The 16,755-nt window shown below is 43.8% G+C and overlaps 1 protein-coding gene across 3 annotated transcripts; it reads left to right on the top strand.

Annotated features, from left to right (window-relative positions):
* Positions 1-3,055: 3,055 nt before the first annotated feature.
* Positions 3,056-16,093, top strand: LOC112265299 (SUMO-activating enzyme subunit 1). 3 transcript variants are annotated; one of them, XM_042296021.1, is made up of 10 exons: positions 3,056-3,278; positions 3,722-3,833; positions 4,269-4,442; positions 10,213-10,358; positions 10,459-10,561; positions 10,685-10,790; positions 12,389-12,533; positions 12,844-12,913; positions 15,677-15,799; positions 15,961-16,093. In XM_042296021.1, the coding sequence occupies exons 1-9, from the start codon at positions 3,178-3,180 to the stop codon at positions 15,767-15,769; spliced, it is 1,050 nt and encodes a 349-aa protein (XP_042151955.1). In that variant the 5' UTR covers positions 3,056-3,177; the 3' UTR covers positions 15,770-15,799; positions 15,961-16,093. The 3 variants fall into 3 exon arrangements, with proteins under 3 accessions (XP_042151955.1, XP_042151954.1, XP_024298223.1); XM_042296020.1 differs by having other exon boundaries at positions 15,677-16,093; XM_024442455.2 differs by lacking the exon at positions 3,722-3,833 and having other exon boundaries at positions 3,105-3,278; positions 15,677-16,093.
* Positions 16,094-16,755: the final 662 nt, after the last annotated feature.

Here is a 16,755-nt window from a genome sequence, read left to right as displayed (position 1 = left end):
CAATGCACTGCATAAAATGTGGTGAGTAGTTGACTCAATGAGAGAGAATGACAGTAGTTGAACAAATTTCTTCCAAAATGAAGGAGAAGCGAGAGAGAGTCATTTTTTTCACTATACTTAGCTAGCAAATGCAGCTAGTTAGTTTAGCCTACTGAAACACCCTGCTCAAACAGAGGGATGCTATGTTAGCTAGCTGGCTATGACTTTCCAACACAACACTGGAACTCTTCCAAGTCAAGGTAAGCTTTTGGTTTTACAAATGTATTGCCACCGGGGCCTGCCTGTGTAACTGCTTGCTGACTACACTGTAGCGTTACTGCATGAGTGTAGCGGGTTTACTAACGCATTTCTATTAGCTATGCTGACTATGACGTTACTTTAGCTAATATGGTGGCAACGATGTAGGGTTCGACTTGGAAAGTCTTTTTCACCTAGTCACAGGTGTGTTATGCATTGAAGTACATAAGCGAAGGGAAGAGGTGAGAGGAGGAGAGCGCATGGATGCGAGGAGGAATACAACGTGGCTGCTATGAAAGTGAACTGTGTTTACGCATGCTCAGCGGTGTATTCATTCCCCCGATTCTGCTGAAACTTTTCTTAAACGGAACAAAATGGGTATAAGCATACCTGAATTTGTCCAATAGAAACTCTTGTTTGCAACTGTTGGACTAATGATTACACCCTATATCAGCTATCTACAGGCAAGAGTGTGCAGGGCGGTATTGAATGTCATGTCTGTCACTGTCTTTCACCTCAAATATGTCTCTCGAACTGTGTGCATCTACGTTGTGAACTGTAATTCATAGGCTAGATTGTAGCAACCGCATGATGGGTATAGGGAAAATCATGTATTAGACTAAATCTATTGCTGTTACATTGAACTGGGGGAATGGAATATGAATGACAGTCATCCAATATGCTTTAATAGAAACAAGGCCATGCTCATGAAAAAATAATTGTCCTCCCTCATCTTAAATGGCACTGACCGACACTGGCTGGTATGCATATGTCTTACAGTGAGAGGAAAACATAACCAGGAGATGTCCTAGTCTTTTGATAAAGTCACTAAAGTTTAAACCTCAATGAATCTGAGTGTGTACTGGTCTACTCTCCTCTCTAAATATGTTAGATACAAAAATCAGAAACTTGAATTAACTTAATTTTAACTTTACCCGTTGTCAGCTGATTTCGTCTTTCTGCTGGTGGAAATATGAGACAAAATATCCACAGCAAATTATTATTAAACCGACTCAAAACACGGGTCTCTGTGTATCTATCAGGATTTGTTTGCTCATCACCTAAGGGATGTGCACAAGACGGAAGTACATCCATGTGATGCATGCATACTAACCGAAGTCTTGCAGGTATTACATGGTTTTGTGCATGTGCCAGGTGGTAGAAATCTCAAAGGCAGTACCATCACTCTAAAAGGTTGGGTGAATAATACAGTCCTGTTGATAATTTTTTCTCTCAAATTTCTACCCGAATAAGGACCAACCGCACATACAAGTTCAAATGCAATTTCGTTCAACATTCTGGCTTGTAAGGAAACTTTCCACGTTTTTTGCAGTGCTTTAATTCAGACTGTGTGCAGAAAGCTTGCCTGACAACTCAAACTGCATTTTTACGCTGCTCTATGTTCGCTACAGAATAAGTCATGTCCGTGGGCGTAGCGTAGCGTTTGGGTAGCCAGGTAAGCAGAAAGCTGGTATCAGAGTCTGATCTATTAGGCAACTAAATGATATACTTCTCAACAGATGTCTTAAGGCCCCTAATAACTGACACAGGGTCATATATTTGTTCAACCCCCAGTAATGTGTACTGGTTGGGGAGGCAAGATGGCGGGTATGCTCGAATGGTTGTCAGACTTGGAGATGGAGTCAGGGGAACCCATTGAGGTCGGTAAGAAGACGGGCAGGGAAAAAATATGAAAACATTTTAATTTCTGCCGTCCAGAGGGAACGTGTGCTCCGCACCACGTGACTGGGGAGAAGAACTGTGACTTGCGTTCCTCTCCGGAAAACAGGGTGCCATTGAAGGAGTGATAACTGGGGTGCCGTTAAGTGTTGAGGAGGGTCAACTGAAGTTGAAGATTCCTGGTGTCTGTAATGCTCACCGTTTGGTGTGACGCAGATCCGGTGGAGAGCGTAATGAAACAGAGTAGACACTGTCTGTACTACTGAGTTTTGATGCAGAGTTTTTACCAGATAAATTCAAGTTAGGATGTGTCAGTTATACCGGGAGAGCTTTTGTCCCGAACCCATTACGGTGTTTTAGGTTTCAAGCTTATGGTCATGTGGCAGTAGTGTGTAGGAGAGAGATTCCTAGATATGAGAAGTGTGCAGGAGGACATAAGACAAAGGAATGTGTAGTATCGGTGGAAAAGGTTGTGTGTGTGTGTCAACCTTTAGGGGTACCCATGGTGCTGGAGATCAGAGGTGTCTGTTGAGAGAAAGGCAGGTTGAGGTTGCCAGGATCAGAGTAGTGCAGGTGTCATTTGCTGAGGCACTGAAGAGAGTAGTAGAGGAAGATGGGTTCACTCTTAAGGAAAAAGATTGCAGTCAGAGTGCAGTATAACTGCAGTATGCTGCCAGTACTGTGTCCAAAAGAACACTGTTTTTTTTACTGCAGTAATTTTGCAGTGTAACTGCAGTTAGAGTGCACTATAACAGTACACTGCAGTTATTCTGCAATTACTATGTCCAAAATACCACAGTCGACTGCAGTTACTGCACTTATACCGCAGTTTCAAAACTGCAATCTTTTTTGGCAAGGGCAGGGTGAGGAATCCTAAGAGGATCCCTGTGAGTAGGACGAGGTCATTTGAACGACAGTGTCCCGTACTCCCAGTCTGCTGGCCTGGTGCAGGATCAGATAGGACCAAAGTAATGGAATAGTGATTTGGTTTTAATGGTGTACGGTTAGTTGGTAGGGGATTTTTTTTCTCACAAAGTTTAATGAATTCATACCACAGATTAGTAGGCTGATACACAGCCAATATAGTAGGTGGTGGCATGCGCCTTTAACATTTGTTTGCGGACCACCATAATACCAAAGAAGAAGACAACGTCATCATCCAGCGTCCGTTCAAATCAGCGATAGCGGCACTCTCCCCGAAACTAAAAAAAGAAATATTAATCCCATTACTGTTAAACTAGACAAATAAACCAGTTTGAGATGATAGACATGATTGAGAAGGAGGAATCTATCATTAGCGAGGAAGAAGCGGCTCAGTATGACCGGCAGATCCGATTATGGGGTCTGGATGCACAAAAGAGGTAGCTATTAGCTAACGTTGGCGTCCATTGTCTCTAGGTAGATAACCTATTATTTGTCGTGACTAAATACAAATGCATTAAATGTAAAATTTGAACTATGCACACACTTCGCCATGATATACAGTATTATTTACAATGCTTCTCAATCCATTCCTGGGGTGCACAATTTGCTTTGGCCCAGCGCTAACACAGCTGGTTCAACTCTCCAACTAACGTTAGCCAGCCAAGACCTTGAATTAGATATGCTCGAACTGGGCTAAAACAAATATGCACTCCCTGATCACACAGCAAGAATGGATTGGAAAACACTGCAAATGTTGATGTTTACATAATTTATTAATCTGCACAAAGCATGCATGTTTTGTCTTGAAGGCTTACCACCCTATATTGTATGATGGAGCCACATAGCTAATAAAGGTGTTGGTAATCTGCTTCTGTTCCAGGCTACGGGGGTCTCGTGTGCTCCTGGTGGGCCTCAGGGGCCTGGGGGCTGAAGTGGCCAAAAATCTAATCCTGGCTGGAGTGAAGGGGCTGACCCTGCTGGACCACGAACAGGTACACAAAGTGTGTGTGTGTGTGTGTGTGTGTGTGTGTGGGGGGGGGGTGTAACAGAGTTAGGTCAGAGGTAACCTAAAATAACAGGTGTAAATAAACATCTGAAACTAGATCCAATACATACTGGTCTTGACGAGAAGGAAAAAAACTGTTTGGGGAGGTTCTCTTCTGCACTGTCCAACCAATCCAGTAAATGTGTAGGAGGAGTTAAGATGGAGTGTCACCTTGTTAACATCCAAAAGTGGAAGTCGGGTGAAAGGCTCTTTCCATTCCCCCTGAAAACCGGAACATCCGGTTGTTGGGGACTCTGCAGAGGCTAGGTGAGAGGGAACCTTCCGAATTAGGCTAATGGTGGGATGAAACACTGAGAAAATTGCAGGAGAATATAAATTAATTTTACAAACCACTAACTATTTCTACTCTCTTTCTTCTCAGGTGACAGAGGAGTCATGTCGAGCCCAGTTTCTGATTCCAGTGACTGCTCAGGGCCAGAACCGAGCCCAGGCCTCCCTGGAGCGGGCCCAGTACCTCAACCCCATGGTGGAGGTGAAGGCAGACACAGACAGGGTGGAAACTAAACCAGACAAATTCTTCCTTCAATTTGAGGCAGTGAGTACAGTAGTGCAGGGCTGGCCTATTGTCAAGATTACTTTGGTTAATTATTTTCTGTTACCCTAAATGGCCACTAGATGGTGCTTTTACACCATACGTCTTACTACATGTTGCTCTGGGCAGCAGACCAATGCCAGTATAGCACCTGTTTTGCACAGATTTTTTTCTGCAATTTTTTTGTGGTTAATTTTTCACCCCTTTTTTCTCCCCAATTTCGTGGTATCCAATTGGTAGTAGTTAGAGTCTTGTCTCATCGCTGCAACTCCTGTACAGACTCGGGAGAGGCGATGGTCGAGAGCCATGCGTCCAACCCAGAAGCCAGCCACACCAATGTGTTGGAGGAAACACCGTACACCTGGCGACCGTGTCAGCGTGGTGCCCGCCACAGGAGTCGCTAGTGCGCGATGAGACAAGGATATCCCTGCTGGCCAAACCCTCCCTAACCCGGACGACGCTGGGCCAATTGTGTGCCGCCCCATGGGCCTCCCGGTCGCGGCCCGGCTGCGACAGAGCCTGGACTCCAATCCAGAATCTCTAGTGGCACAGATGCAGTGCCTTAGACCACTGCGTCACTCGGGAGGCCGATTTAAGCTGTTTTTGACTGATGATGAGTTCCATTGCATGTAGTTGCACTTTGTTCACAAAATTAATCTTTCTTTGTAGAACTTAGTGATAAGTGCTCCCGAGTGGCGCAGCGATCTAAGGTACTGCATCTTAGTGCCTTTGTTCGATTCCAGGCTGTATGACAACAGGCTGGAATTAGGAGTCCCATAGGGCGGCACACAATTGTCCCAGCGTTGTCCGTGTTAGGGTTTTCCCAGGGGTAGGCCGTCATTGTAAATAAGAATTTGCTCTTAAGTGATTTGCCTAGTTAAATAAAAAATATGTGTTTTTCATTGGCTATCCCTTTTTCTATCCCTACGATTTTGGCAATTAAGCCCTTCACCTACTCAACCTCTCGTTCAACCTCTCTTTCATATCGTCTGAGATCCCCAAGGATTGGAAAGCTGCCGCAGTCATCCCCCTCTTCAAAGGGGGAGACACCCTGGACCCAAACTGTTACAGACCTATATCCATCCTGCCCTGCCTATCTAAGGTCTTCGAAAGCCAAGTCAACAAACAGGTCACTGACCATCTCGAATCCCACCGTACCTTCTCCGCTGTGCAATCTGGCTTCCGAGCCGGTCACGGGTGCACCTCAGCCACACTCAAGGTACTAAACGATATCATAACCGCCATCGATAAAAGACAGTACTGTGCAGCCGTCTTCATCGACCTTGCCAAGGCTTTCGACTCTGTCAATCACCATATTCTCATCGGCAGACTCAGTAGCCTCGGTTTTTCGGATGACTGCCTTGCCTGGTTCACCAATTACTTTGCAGACAGAGTTCAGTGTGTCAAATCGGAGGGCATGCTGTCCGGTCCTCTGGCAGTCTCTATGGGGGTACCACAGGGTTCAATTCTCGGGCCGACTCTTTTCTCTGTGTATATCAATGATGTTGCTCTTGCTGCGGGCGATTCCCTGATCCACCTCTACGCAGACGACACCATTCTATATACTTTCGGCCCGTCATTGGACACTGTGCTATCTAACCTCCAAACAAGCTTCAATGCCATACAACACTCCTTCCGTGGCCTCCAACTCCTCTTAAACGCTAGTAAAACCAAATGCATGCTTTTCAACCGATCGCTGCCTGCACCCGCATGCCCGACTAGCATCACCACCCTGGATGGTTCCGACCTTGAATATGTGGACATCTATAAGTACCTAGGTGTCTGGCTAGACTGCAAACTCTCCTTCCAGACTCATATCAAACACCTCCAATCAAAAATCAAATCAAGAGTCGGCTTTCTATTCCGCAACAAAGCCTCCTTCACTCACGCCGCCAAGCTTACCCTAGTAAAACTGACTATCCTACCAATCCTCGACTTCGGCGATGTCATCTACAAAATGGCTTCCAACACTCTACTCAGCAAACTGGATGCAGTATATCACAGTGCCATCCGTTTTGTCACTAAAGCACCTTATACCACCCACCACTGCGACTTGTATGCTCTAGTCGGCTGGCCCTCGCTACATATTCGTCGCCAGACCCACTGGCTCCAGGTCATCTACAAGTCCATGCTAGGTAAAGCTCCGCCTTATCTCAGTTCACTGGTCACGATGGCAACACCCATCCGTAGCACGCGCTCCAGCAGGTGTATCTCACTGATCATCCCTAAAGCCAACACCTCATTTGGCCGCCTTTCGTTCCAGTACTCTGCTGCCTGTGACTGGAACGAATTGCAAAAATCGCTGAAGTTGGAGACTTTTATCTCCCTCACCAACTTCAAACATCAGCTATCTGAGCAGCTAACCGATCGCTGCAGCTGTACATAGTCTATTGGTAAATAGCCCACCCATTTTCACCTACCTCATCCCCATACTGTTTTTATTTATTTACTTTTCTGCTCTTTTGCACACCAATATCTCTACCTGTACATGACCATCTGATCATATATCACTCCAGTGTTAATCTGCAAAATTGTAACTATTCGTCTACCTCCTCATGCCTTTTGCACACATTGTACATTGTATATAGACTCCCCCTTTGTTTTCTACTGTGTTATTGACTTGTTAATTTGTTTATTCCATGTGTAACTCTGTGTTGTCTGCTCACACTGCTATGCTTTATCTTGGCCAGGTCGCAGTTGTAAATGAGAACTTGTTCTCAACTAGCCTACCTGGTTAAATAAAGGTGAAATAAAAAATAAATAAAAAAACTTCCCCATAGTCAGATGAACTCATGGATACCATTTTTATTTCATCCAATATGAAGGAAGTTCTAGGTAGTTTTGTTAGCCAATGCTAACTAGCGTTAGCGCAATGACTGGACGTCTATGGTATCTACTCTACTAGCATGCTATTAGTTACCATAGACTTCTAGTCATTGCTCTTACTCTAGTTAGCAACTTCCTTCAAACTGCACTCAGACATACAAATAGTATCCACACGTTCACTTGACTCTGGGGAAGTAGATAAAGGGATTTATGATGCATGTACATATTATTTATAAATTGACGGAGTAAGGGAATTGACAGTTGCCGGTGGGTGGGGAACAGAAAAAAATAAAAACACTCGAGCTTGGAGATAAATACGTTTATCTAACTTATGTCTGTACAGCTAACAAGTAGAAACATAGATTTTCTCTGGTGTTTGGTTCCAGACACACTGAAAAGCAAGCTGTCTGATGTGCTCTGCTCTCAAACATATAGTGGTGGGGTTTTGAAGAGACTCCTCATCAGATACTCATGGATTTTCAAAGCGCAAACAAGCCACTTCCCCAGTCTGTCTGTGGTGGAGAAACGGCGGACGCGTCCCGGGGGGAGTGCTAATGGAAGTTCAGGAGGAGGGGGAGACGAAATGGGCTGTGCTGTAGACTGCTAGCTTTTTTTTATCTGCTAGCTCTGGATATGTCTTGTCTGTGTGGCTCAGCACTGGGAAACTGGAACTGGTTTAAATTTGCTAGAATGCATGATAAGGGGCTGCTCTTTTTAGTCAGCGTGTTTTTGGAATTAATATGTCTGGATTATAGCTTTGATCCCGAGAGAGTTTGTAGGTGTTTTTGTCTTTTTAGATCATTTGAGGCAACAATTCACACCAACAACAAACAAACTTACTCATTTACTTCACTCAGAACACTGGTATACTCTCCCTATTCTCACTCATGTACTCTCATTGAGTCTGTCATAACCACTCATTCTCTGCATGTCTTTCACTTCACTTCTCCCTTCACCTCCTACTAGACCCATTCTCCGTTAGGTTCCATTGTACAGATAAGCTAAACAGCCCCCCCCCCCTTTCCTTGCTTCCTTTTCACTCCCTTGTCTCTCAAACAATCCAGCTCAGTGTCCCTCTTCACAAAGCCCTTGCCGGAGGCCATTGAGAGGAGGTGTCCAAGCTGCACGCGTCCTTCAAAAGGAGGGAGGCTCTGTGGACAGACAGACAGGCTGTCCAGGCTGTTAAAAATCCCTGTCCCTGCCAGTACCAGCACTCCCAGTTCCCTCTGCCAATCCCGTCTAATGAACTGCAGCAGTAGCCCAACATGTCCAGCCAGGGTCTCCCTCAGTGTCTGTCACCACAACAGAGGGCTTGCCTTTTTTGTAGCTGGCAACTAAAGCCAAAAGGACTTCTATAATAGTCTGTAAGGCTCTCCCTTCCCCCATAAGACCTTCTTCATATGAAGTTGAGGTGTGTGGTTCAAGGAAGATCTCTGGTCCATTTTTCAGGCATCAAGCACCCAGCTTTGATGATTAGTCTATCAGTTTTCATTAGCTAAGGGCAAAGCAATTAAAAACAATTTCAACCATGCAGTAACATGTCAATCAGCTGCCCTTGGTAAAACACTGGCGCGTGTCGTGAACTCAATGCTGGCACCTCCCAACGTTGTGGTACTTTGTGTTCCGGGAGGGACCAGCGTGTACATTGCAGGGATGCCACAGACAGATGCCCGTCAGCTGCCAGACAGCCCCTTATCTCTAGCCAAGTGTGGAGTGTGCTGGGTTTGGTCTGGAGGATAAGATGGACCCAGCCCACGGGTCAGTTTTTTAATAAGGCCAATCTTCTGTTCCCCACCCTGTTCAGATAGAACACACTGGCCAAAACAAACTAGTCGATTCTTCGACAGAATAACATATTTTGTTTACTTGAACATGTTTTGTGTCAAAAGGACAGGGTGTCTATTGTAGAAGCTGGTATGTGTGATGTTCAAGGGGGTAACTAAAGGAATAGTAAGGATTGCTATGGTCAAATCGATCTAAAAGGTGTGTGTGTGCGCGTAAATCCAGAGTTAGGCCTACTTGTTGATCAAGTACTTTGTCATCATTCCCTGCAAGGTCTCTCAATGAACATGAACACTACAAAATGTGTGGACACCCCTTCAAATTTTGGGATTCGGCTATTTCAGCCACACCTGTTGCTGACAGGTGTATAAAATCGAGCACACAGATATGCAATCTCCATAGACAAACATTGGCAGTAGATTGGCCTTACTGAAGAGCTCAGTGACTTTCAACGTGGCACCGTCATAGGATGCCACCTTTCCAGCAAGTCAGTTCGTCAAAGTTCTGCCATTCTCGAGTTGCCTGGTTAACTGTAAGTGCTGTTATTGTGAAGTGGAAACGTCTAGGAGCAACAACGGCTCAGCCACAAAGTGGTAGGCCACACAAGCTCACAGAATGAGACCGCCGAGTGCTCGGAGTTCCAAACTCCCTCTGGAAGCAACTTCCGCACAAGAACTGTTCGTCGGGAGCTTCATGAAATGGGTTCCTTGATCGAGCAGCCACACACAATTCTAAGATCACCATGCGCAATGCCAAGTGTCGGCTGTAGTGGCGTAAAGCTCGCCACCGTTGAACTCTGGAGCAGTGGAAACGCGTTCTCTGGAGTGATAAATCACGCTTCACCATCTGGCAGTCCAGCGGACAAATCTGGATTTGGCATATGCCGAGAGAACTCTACTTGCCCCAATGCATAGTGCCGACTAAAGTTTGGTGGAGGAGGAATAATGGTCTGGGGCTGTTTTTCATGATGCATGCTAGGCCCCTTAGTTCCAGTGAAGGGAAATCTTCACTGACAAAGTCCATATTAATGCCCATGATTTTGGAATGAGATGTTCAATGAGCAGGTGTCCACATACTTTTGATCATGTGGTGTAGTGAGCACCATGGGAGTTGTAGTTTTAGCTGCTCTCTCTGACTTTGTCCTCCCCTCCCTTGTTCCTCTCAGGTGTGTCTGACAGGCTGCTCGAGGGATCTGATGGTGCGCGTGGACCAACTCTGTGCCCAGCACAACATCAAGGTCTTCTGTGGCGATGTCTTTGGTTACCACGGATACATGTTCTCCGACCTTGGCCAGGAGCACAACTATGTTGAGTGAGTGTTGTGTTTGATTGTCAAGTGTCTGTTTAATTTACTTGTCTTGATTGGTCCTCAGATATGCTCATCTGTCCCTTGTTTTGATGCCCCCGTCCAGGGAGAAGCCCAAAGTAGTCAAGCCCAAAACAGACGAGTCCAATGATGGACCTGAGGCCAAGAAACCAAAGGTTGACCCCAATGAGACCACCATGATCAAAAAGGTGAGCGTTGTATAAAAAATAGCTCAATTAGTGTTTTATCAATGTAATGAATGTTATCCTCCTCCACATCTAATGACAGCATGTTCCTTGCCCTTTGACGCTCTCTCTATCCCAACTGAACAGACTGCCAGCTTCTGCTCCTTGAAAGTGGCTCTGGAAGTGGATTGGACCAATGAGAAGGCCAAGAGCAGCCTGAAGCGCACCCCCGTGGACTACTTCCTGCTACACGGTACCTGTGCCTCAATAATTCCACAAAGCCATTGGATATAAATATCTATTTGATAAAAGAGAGTTGGATCACTAACTGGCTGCCATCGTGTTTCTTTTGTCATAAGAAACAGTGGAGCTATAGATTGATGCCCTCTACACGTGAGCGCCTGCAGCTCCAATGATATCGCCCACCACCTTACCCCCCCTTCCTGTTTTGGTTGTTGTAGCATTGCACCCTGTTCCTGTTCCTAGTCTGATATGGTCCCTTTATTAGCCTTCAGCTGGCTTCATAGACCGTCTTAACATGGCTCTGTTTCCATCACAGGCTCTCCATGGCCAGTCGTGTGTGACTTTAGAACAGAGACACAAACCGCTAGGCACCACCCACGACACCACACTACCCCCGCAAGGCTGCCAACTCTATCCTGCCCATGCTGTTTGGCTAATATTAATATAACAGCCGGAAAGGAAAGAAGCTGTTCTTTTGTTTGTTTTTGTGGTTTTCAGAGCTGTTCTACAACATTTGTGTTTCTATAATTAGGTCTAGACGTTGTGGTATCTCTCGACTGAGCTGTTCTTGAGGAAGTGGAGCTTCCTCTGTTACTGTGTCCCAGGAGTGGGGGGGGGGTTAGCCTACTGTATGAAACCATAACATCTCCAGAGGAATGGAAGGCAGAGCAGGCGTGGGGGGCACAGTACGGTTTTCCCTCAACTTTGATTTAGTTAATGTCATTTGAATGTGTTGTTTTTGCTTCATCCCTGTTTGAATCTGGTCAAGAATGTTCCAGACTACTCATTTAAGACAATGTTTACTGGTCTACTTTGCACGGATGTCTTTGTACGCTTACATATTGTGTTAGTTCGTGCCAGGTTTTGAGATAATTCTGTGATGTTTAGTTGGTGATGATTCAGGTGATGGTGATTGATGTTGGGTTTTATGTGTGTGCTCAAGTGCGTGTGTACTAGCGAGGTGTCAGTCTGGTGGAAATAGCCGTGGGCGGACTGGGCTCCATGATGTGATTGATGGACAGCTAAAAAGAGGATGTTATGACACCTGTTTTAACACTGAGTGGGCGAGGAGAGCTGCCAGCCTTAAAGGGGGGTTTAGAGCCTAAAACGTCTCAGTGGCAATGGTACATCCATCTCTTGTTTATTATTTGCCTTTTAGTAATATTCAGACTCCAAACCACATCCTCCTCAATTTGGCACATCCTCCCACGGTCTCGCACAGGATGGGTGTAGTACTAGTGGTGCATGCTGACAGGACAAGGACAAGAGTCATAGATGTCTGATCACGGCCTTGTCAAACTGATCAAAAACTGCAATTTTTCATGGGATGATCAGTATTTAATTGGAAGTTTGTGTGCACTTTTTTTCTGTGAGTGGAAGTGAAGCTAGCCAGCCAGTGTCATACGAGCAAGTGATAGAATGACAACCCCACTGACATTTCCTTAGTAACATATTCTGTGTTGGGTGGAAAACGTAGCTCGGTATATGTAGCAACTTCTTAACCCATACAATCAGAGCTTCTTCTGTGTCTTCTATGGTTTCCTGCACTTCTCCACCACTCACCCTGTGGTTCACACTCTCTCTGCGTTCCTCGCTTCTCTCCCACAGTACTGCTGAAGTTCCGTACAGACAAAGGTCGCGACCCCCACCCAGAAAGCTTTGAGGCGGACGCCACGCTCCTGAGACAGATCCGGGATGATGTCCTGGAGGCCATGGGGCTGAGTAGCGAGCTGCTGCCTCACGACTTTGTCAGGTGACTGGCTCAATTCAATGCATCACTTGACAGCCATTCACATATTTAGTTGGACTCTTAGTAATATGTATGTAGGGGACTGTTGTTTGTAGGGGACTGTTGTTTGTAGGGGACTGTTGTTTGTAGGGGACTGTTGTATTTGCCAGTGAAGGTAGTTCTTAGATATATCAAAGATAATCTGTGACTGACTGCTCCATTCTGAGCTATTTCAGATTTTCAGAGTTAAGACAATTGTTAATTCATTCTTATGAACTCCAGAGTTTATGTATTTCTGTTTGACAGTCATGTTGTTGTTTTGTGATGTCATCAGCTACTGCTTCTCTGAGATGGCCCCTGTGTGTGCTGTGGTGGGAGGAGTGCTGGGACAGGAGGTTGTCAAGGTTGGTTGTCAAGTTTTTTTTTGTTATTTCTTTTGTACATTGACTTCCCATTAGTTGCTGTAACTTGAAATCATTCAGACTAGAGGTCGACCGATTATGATTTTTCAACGCCGATACCGATTATTGGAGGGCCATAAAAAGCCGATACCGATTAATCAGACGATTTAAAATTAAAATTACATTTACTTTTTTTTATATATATATATATATATATATATATATAAAATATTTTTTTAAATAATATTTTTAAATGTATTTATTAATTGTAATAATGACAATTACAACAATACTGAATGAACACTTTTATTTTAACTTAATATAATAAAAAATAAAATATGAAAAATAAAAATAAGAAATTGTAAAAAATTTATTGAAAATTTAAAAAAAATAATAATAATATTGAAACATATTCAATTTGGTTTAAATCATTCAAAAACAAAGTGTTGGAGAAGAAAGTAAAAGTGCAATATGTGCCATGTAAAAAAGCTCATGTTTAAGTTCCTTGCTCAGAACATGAGAACATATGAAAGCTGGTTGTTCCTTTTAACATGAGTCTTCAATATTCCCAGGTAAGAAGTTTTAGGTTGAGGTTATTATAGGAATTATAGGACTATTTCTCTCTATACCATTTGTATTTCATATACCTTTGACTATTGGATGTTCTTATAGGCACTTTAGTATTACCAGTGTAACAGTATAGCTTCCATCTCTCTCCTCGCCCATACCTGGGCTCGAAACAGGAACACGTCGACAACAGCCACCCTCAAAGCATCGTTACCCATCGCTCCACAAAAGCTGCGGCCCTTGCAGCGCAAGGGGATCAACTACTCCAAGTCTCAGAGCGAGTGACGTTTGAAACGCTATGAGCGCGCACCCCACTAACTAGCTAGCCATTTCACATCGGTTACACCAGCCTAATCTCGGGAGTTGATAGGCTGTAAATCATAAACAGCTCAATGCTTGAAGCACAGCGAAGAGCAGCTGGCAAACGCACGAAAGTGCTGTTTGAATGAATGCTAACGAGCCTGCTGCTGCTTACCATCGCTCAGTCAAAGTGCTCTATCAAATATCAAATCATAGACTTTATTATAACATAATAACACACAGAAATATGAGCCTTTGGTCATTAATATGGTTCAATCCGGAAACGATCATTTCGCAAAACTTTCAGTGAAATACGGAACCGTTCCATATTTTATCTAACCGATGGCATCCCTAAGTCTAAATATTGCTGTTACATTGCACAACCTTCAATGTTATGTCATAATTATGTACAATTCTGGCAAATTAATTACTTTGTTAGGAATAAATGGACTTCACACAGTTCGCAACGAGCCAGGCGGCCCAAACTGCTGCATATACCTTAACTGCTTGCACGGAACGCAAGAGAAGTGACACAATTTCCCTAGTTATAAGAAATTCATGTTAGCAGGCAATATTAACTAAATATGCAGGTTTAAAAAATATATACTTGTGTATTGATTTTAAGAAAGGCATTGATGTTTATGATTAGGTACACATTGGTGCAACGACAGTGCTTTTTTTGCGAATGCGCTTGTTAAATCATCACCATTTGGCGAAGTAAGCTGTGATTTGATGAGAAATTAACAGGCACCGCATCGATTATATGCAACGCAGGGCACGCTAGATAAACTAGTAATATCATCAACCATGTGTAGTTAACTAGTGATTATGTTAAGATTGATTGTTTTTTATAAGATAAGTTTAATGCTAGCTAGCAACTTACCTTGGCTTCTTGCTGCCCTTGCGTAACAGGTAGTTAGCCTGCAACACAGGCTCCTCGTGGAGTGCAATGTAAGGCAGGTGGTTAGAGTGTTGGACTAGTAACCGGAAGGTTGCAAAAAAGAATCCCCCAGCTGACAAGGTAAAAATCTGTCGTTATGCCCCTGAACAAGGCAGGTAACCCACCGTTCCTAGGCCGTCATTGAAAATAAGAATGTGTTCTTAACGGACTTGCCTAGATAAATAAAGGTATAAAAAAAATTGTCCACAATCGGTGTCCAAAAATACCGATTACCGATTGTTATGAAAACCTGAAATCGGCCCTAATTAATCGGCCATTCCGATTAATCGGTCAACCTTTAATTTATACTCTACTGACTATACTGGCTCTGAACTAGTGTGAAAAATCACACACCAGACTGTCTGCACCACATTTACTGTTGTGCAGTTTTCACTGGGGAGAAAGATGGCATGTTATATTTTGGGGAGGCAGAAAGCTAACCACTTGACAGCAGGCCGCTCCACTTGATTCTGGCTTCAATCCAGAACTACCCACTGATATGTTTCAGTCCTGTGGGGCTTTTGGGGAGATGTAGGGGACCAGTGTGTCTCTTCGGTGTGGCTGTTTTGGATATGACCTGGGTATTGGAAAATAAGGGAAGTGTCACAGTCCTACCTGTGTTTGAGAGTTGAGGAAGCCAGGTAACGTCAGTCAGTACAGACAACCCACTCAGCGGGATTATGGCACTGTGCCAGGCTGTCTGATGTAATGATGAAACCGGATGAAACTGCCTGCAACCGGCAGACATCGCACTGGGTGAAGTCAAGTGATCACCGATCACACAGCGGACCCCACGCTCACGCAGTGGAGCGGACACTAGAGTACACCCCATGTATCCCTTGCAGGGAAAGCTGCTGAAGCTCCCACAGCAAAGCTATTGTGGGTGTAGTTTGAGAGATGGTGAGGTAGTGTGTGTGTGTGTGTGTGGTTGGTATGAACATCAATGTGTGTTTCTACAGGCTCTTTCCCAGAGAGACGCACCACACAAGAACTTCTTCTTCTTTGACGGTATGAAGGGCAGCGGGGTAGTGGACTACTTTGGCCCAAAGTGATCGACCATATTCCCACCAGAGGAGGGAGAGGTGTGTGCATAGGACATATGCAGTAACAGTTTTGAGTTGAGTTATTCTTTTTTTTTTCAGTCAGACTATCAATGTGTAACCATTCACCTCAGCTGAAAGTTCAAGTGTTTCAATAGGCGAAAAGAATTTGTCATTGTACATATTCTCTTTTTCATACCTAGGCACACAACACCCCTATTAGACGGTCTCTGCAGCCTACGTTTTGGAATTTCATTTTTTGGGGGGCTGTTAAACCATCCATTTGTTTCAAGCACACAGTTTTTACATTTTGTAATAAAAATATTGTGAACCAAATTAGTCTGAGGGGTTATTTGGAAATTCTAAGTAGTGACAGTGTTGGAAAAAGTACTCAATTGTCATGCTTGAGTAAAAGTAAAGATTTCTTAATAGAAAATGATTAAAGTGAAAATCACCCAGTAAAATACTTCTTGAGTATAAGTATTTGGTTTTAAATATACTTAAGCATAAAAAGTCATTTTAATTGCTAAAAAAAAGTGGAAGGAAACGTATAAATCATTCTTGTTTTCTTTTTTTACAATTCACGGATAGCCAGAGGCACACTTCAACACTCAGACATAATTTACAATCTAAGCATGTGTTTAGTGAGTCCACCAGATCAGAGGAAACGGAGATGACCGAGGATGTTCTCTTGATAATTGTGTAAATTGGAAAATGTTTCTAACCTACTAAGCATTCAAAATGTAATGAGTACTTTTGGGTGTCAGGGAAAATCTTTGGAGTAAAAAGTGCATTATTTTTCTTTAGGAATGTAGTGAAGTAAAACTTGTAAAAAATATAACTAGAAAAGTGAAATACAGGTATCCCAAAAAACTACTTAAATAGTTCTTTAAAGTATTTTTATATAAGTAGTTTATAACACTGAGTAGTGACATTGAATGACTCAATGGTTGTTGCAGTGGATCATATAGGTTCAAATGAGTGGATATACAGCCTGG

Source organism: Oncorhynchus tshawytscha, linkage group LG13 (assembly GCF_018296145.1).
Source record: "Oncorhynchus tshawytscha isolate Ot180627B linkage group LG13, Otsh_v2.0, whole genome shotgun sequence".
Taxonomy (NCBI): domain Eukaryota; kingdom Metazoa; phylum Chordata; class Actinopteri; order Salmoniformes; family Salmonidae; genus Oncorhynchus; species Oncorhynchus tshawytscha.
Note: the sequence above shows the minus strand (reverse complement) of the source record. Positions and strands in the feature narration are given on the sequence as shown.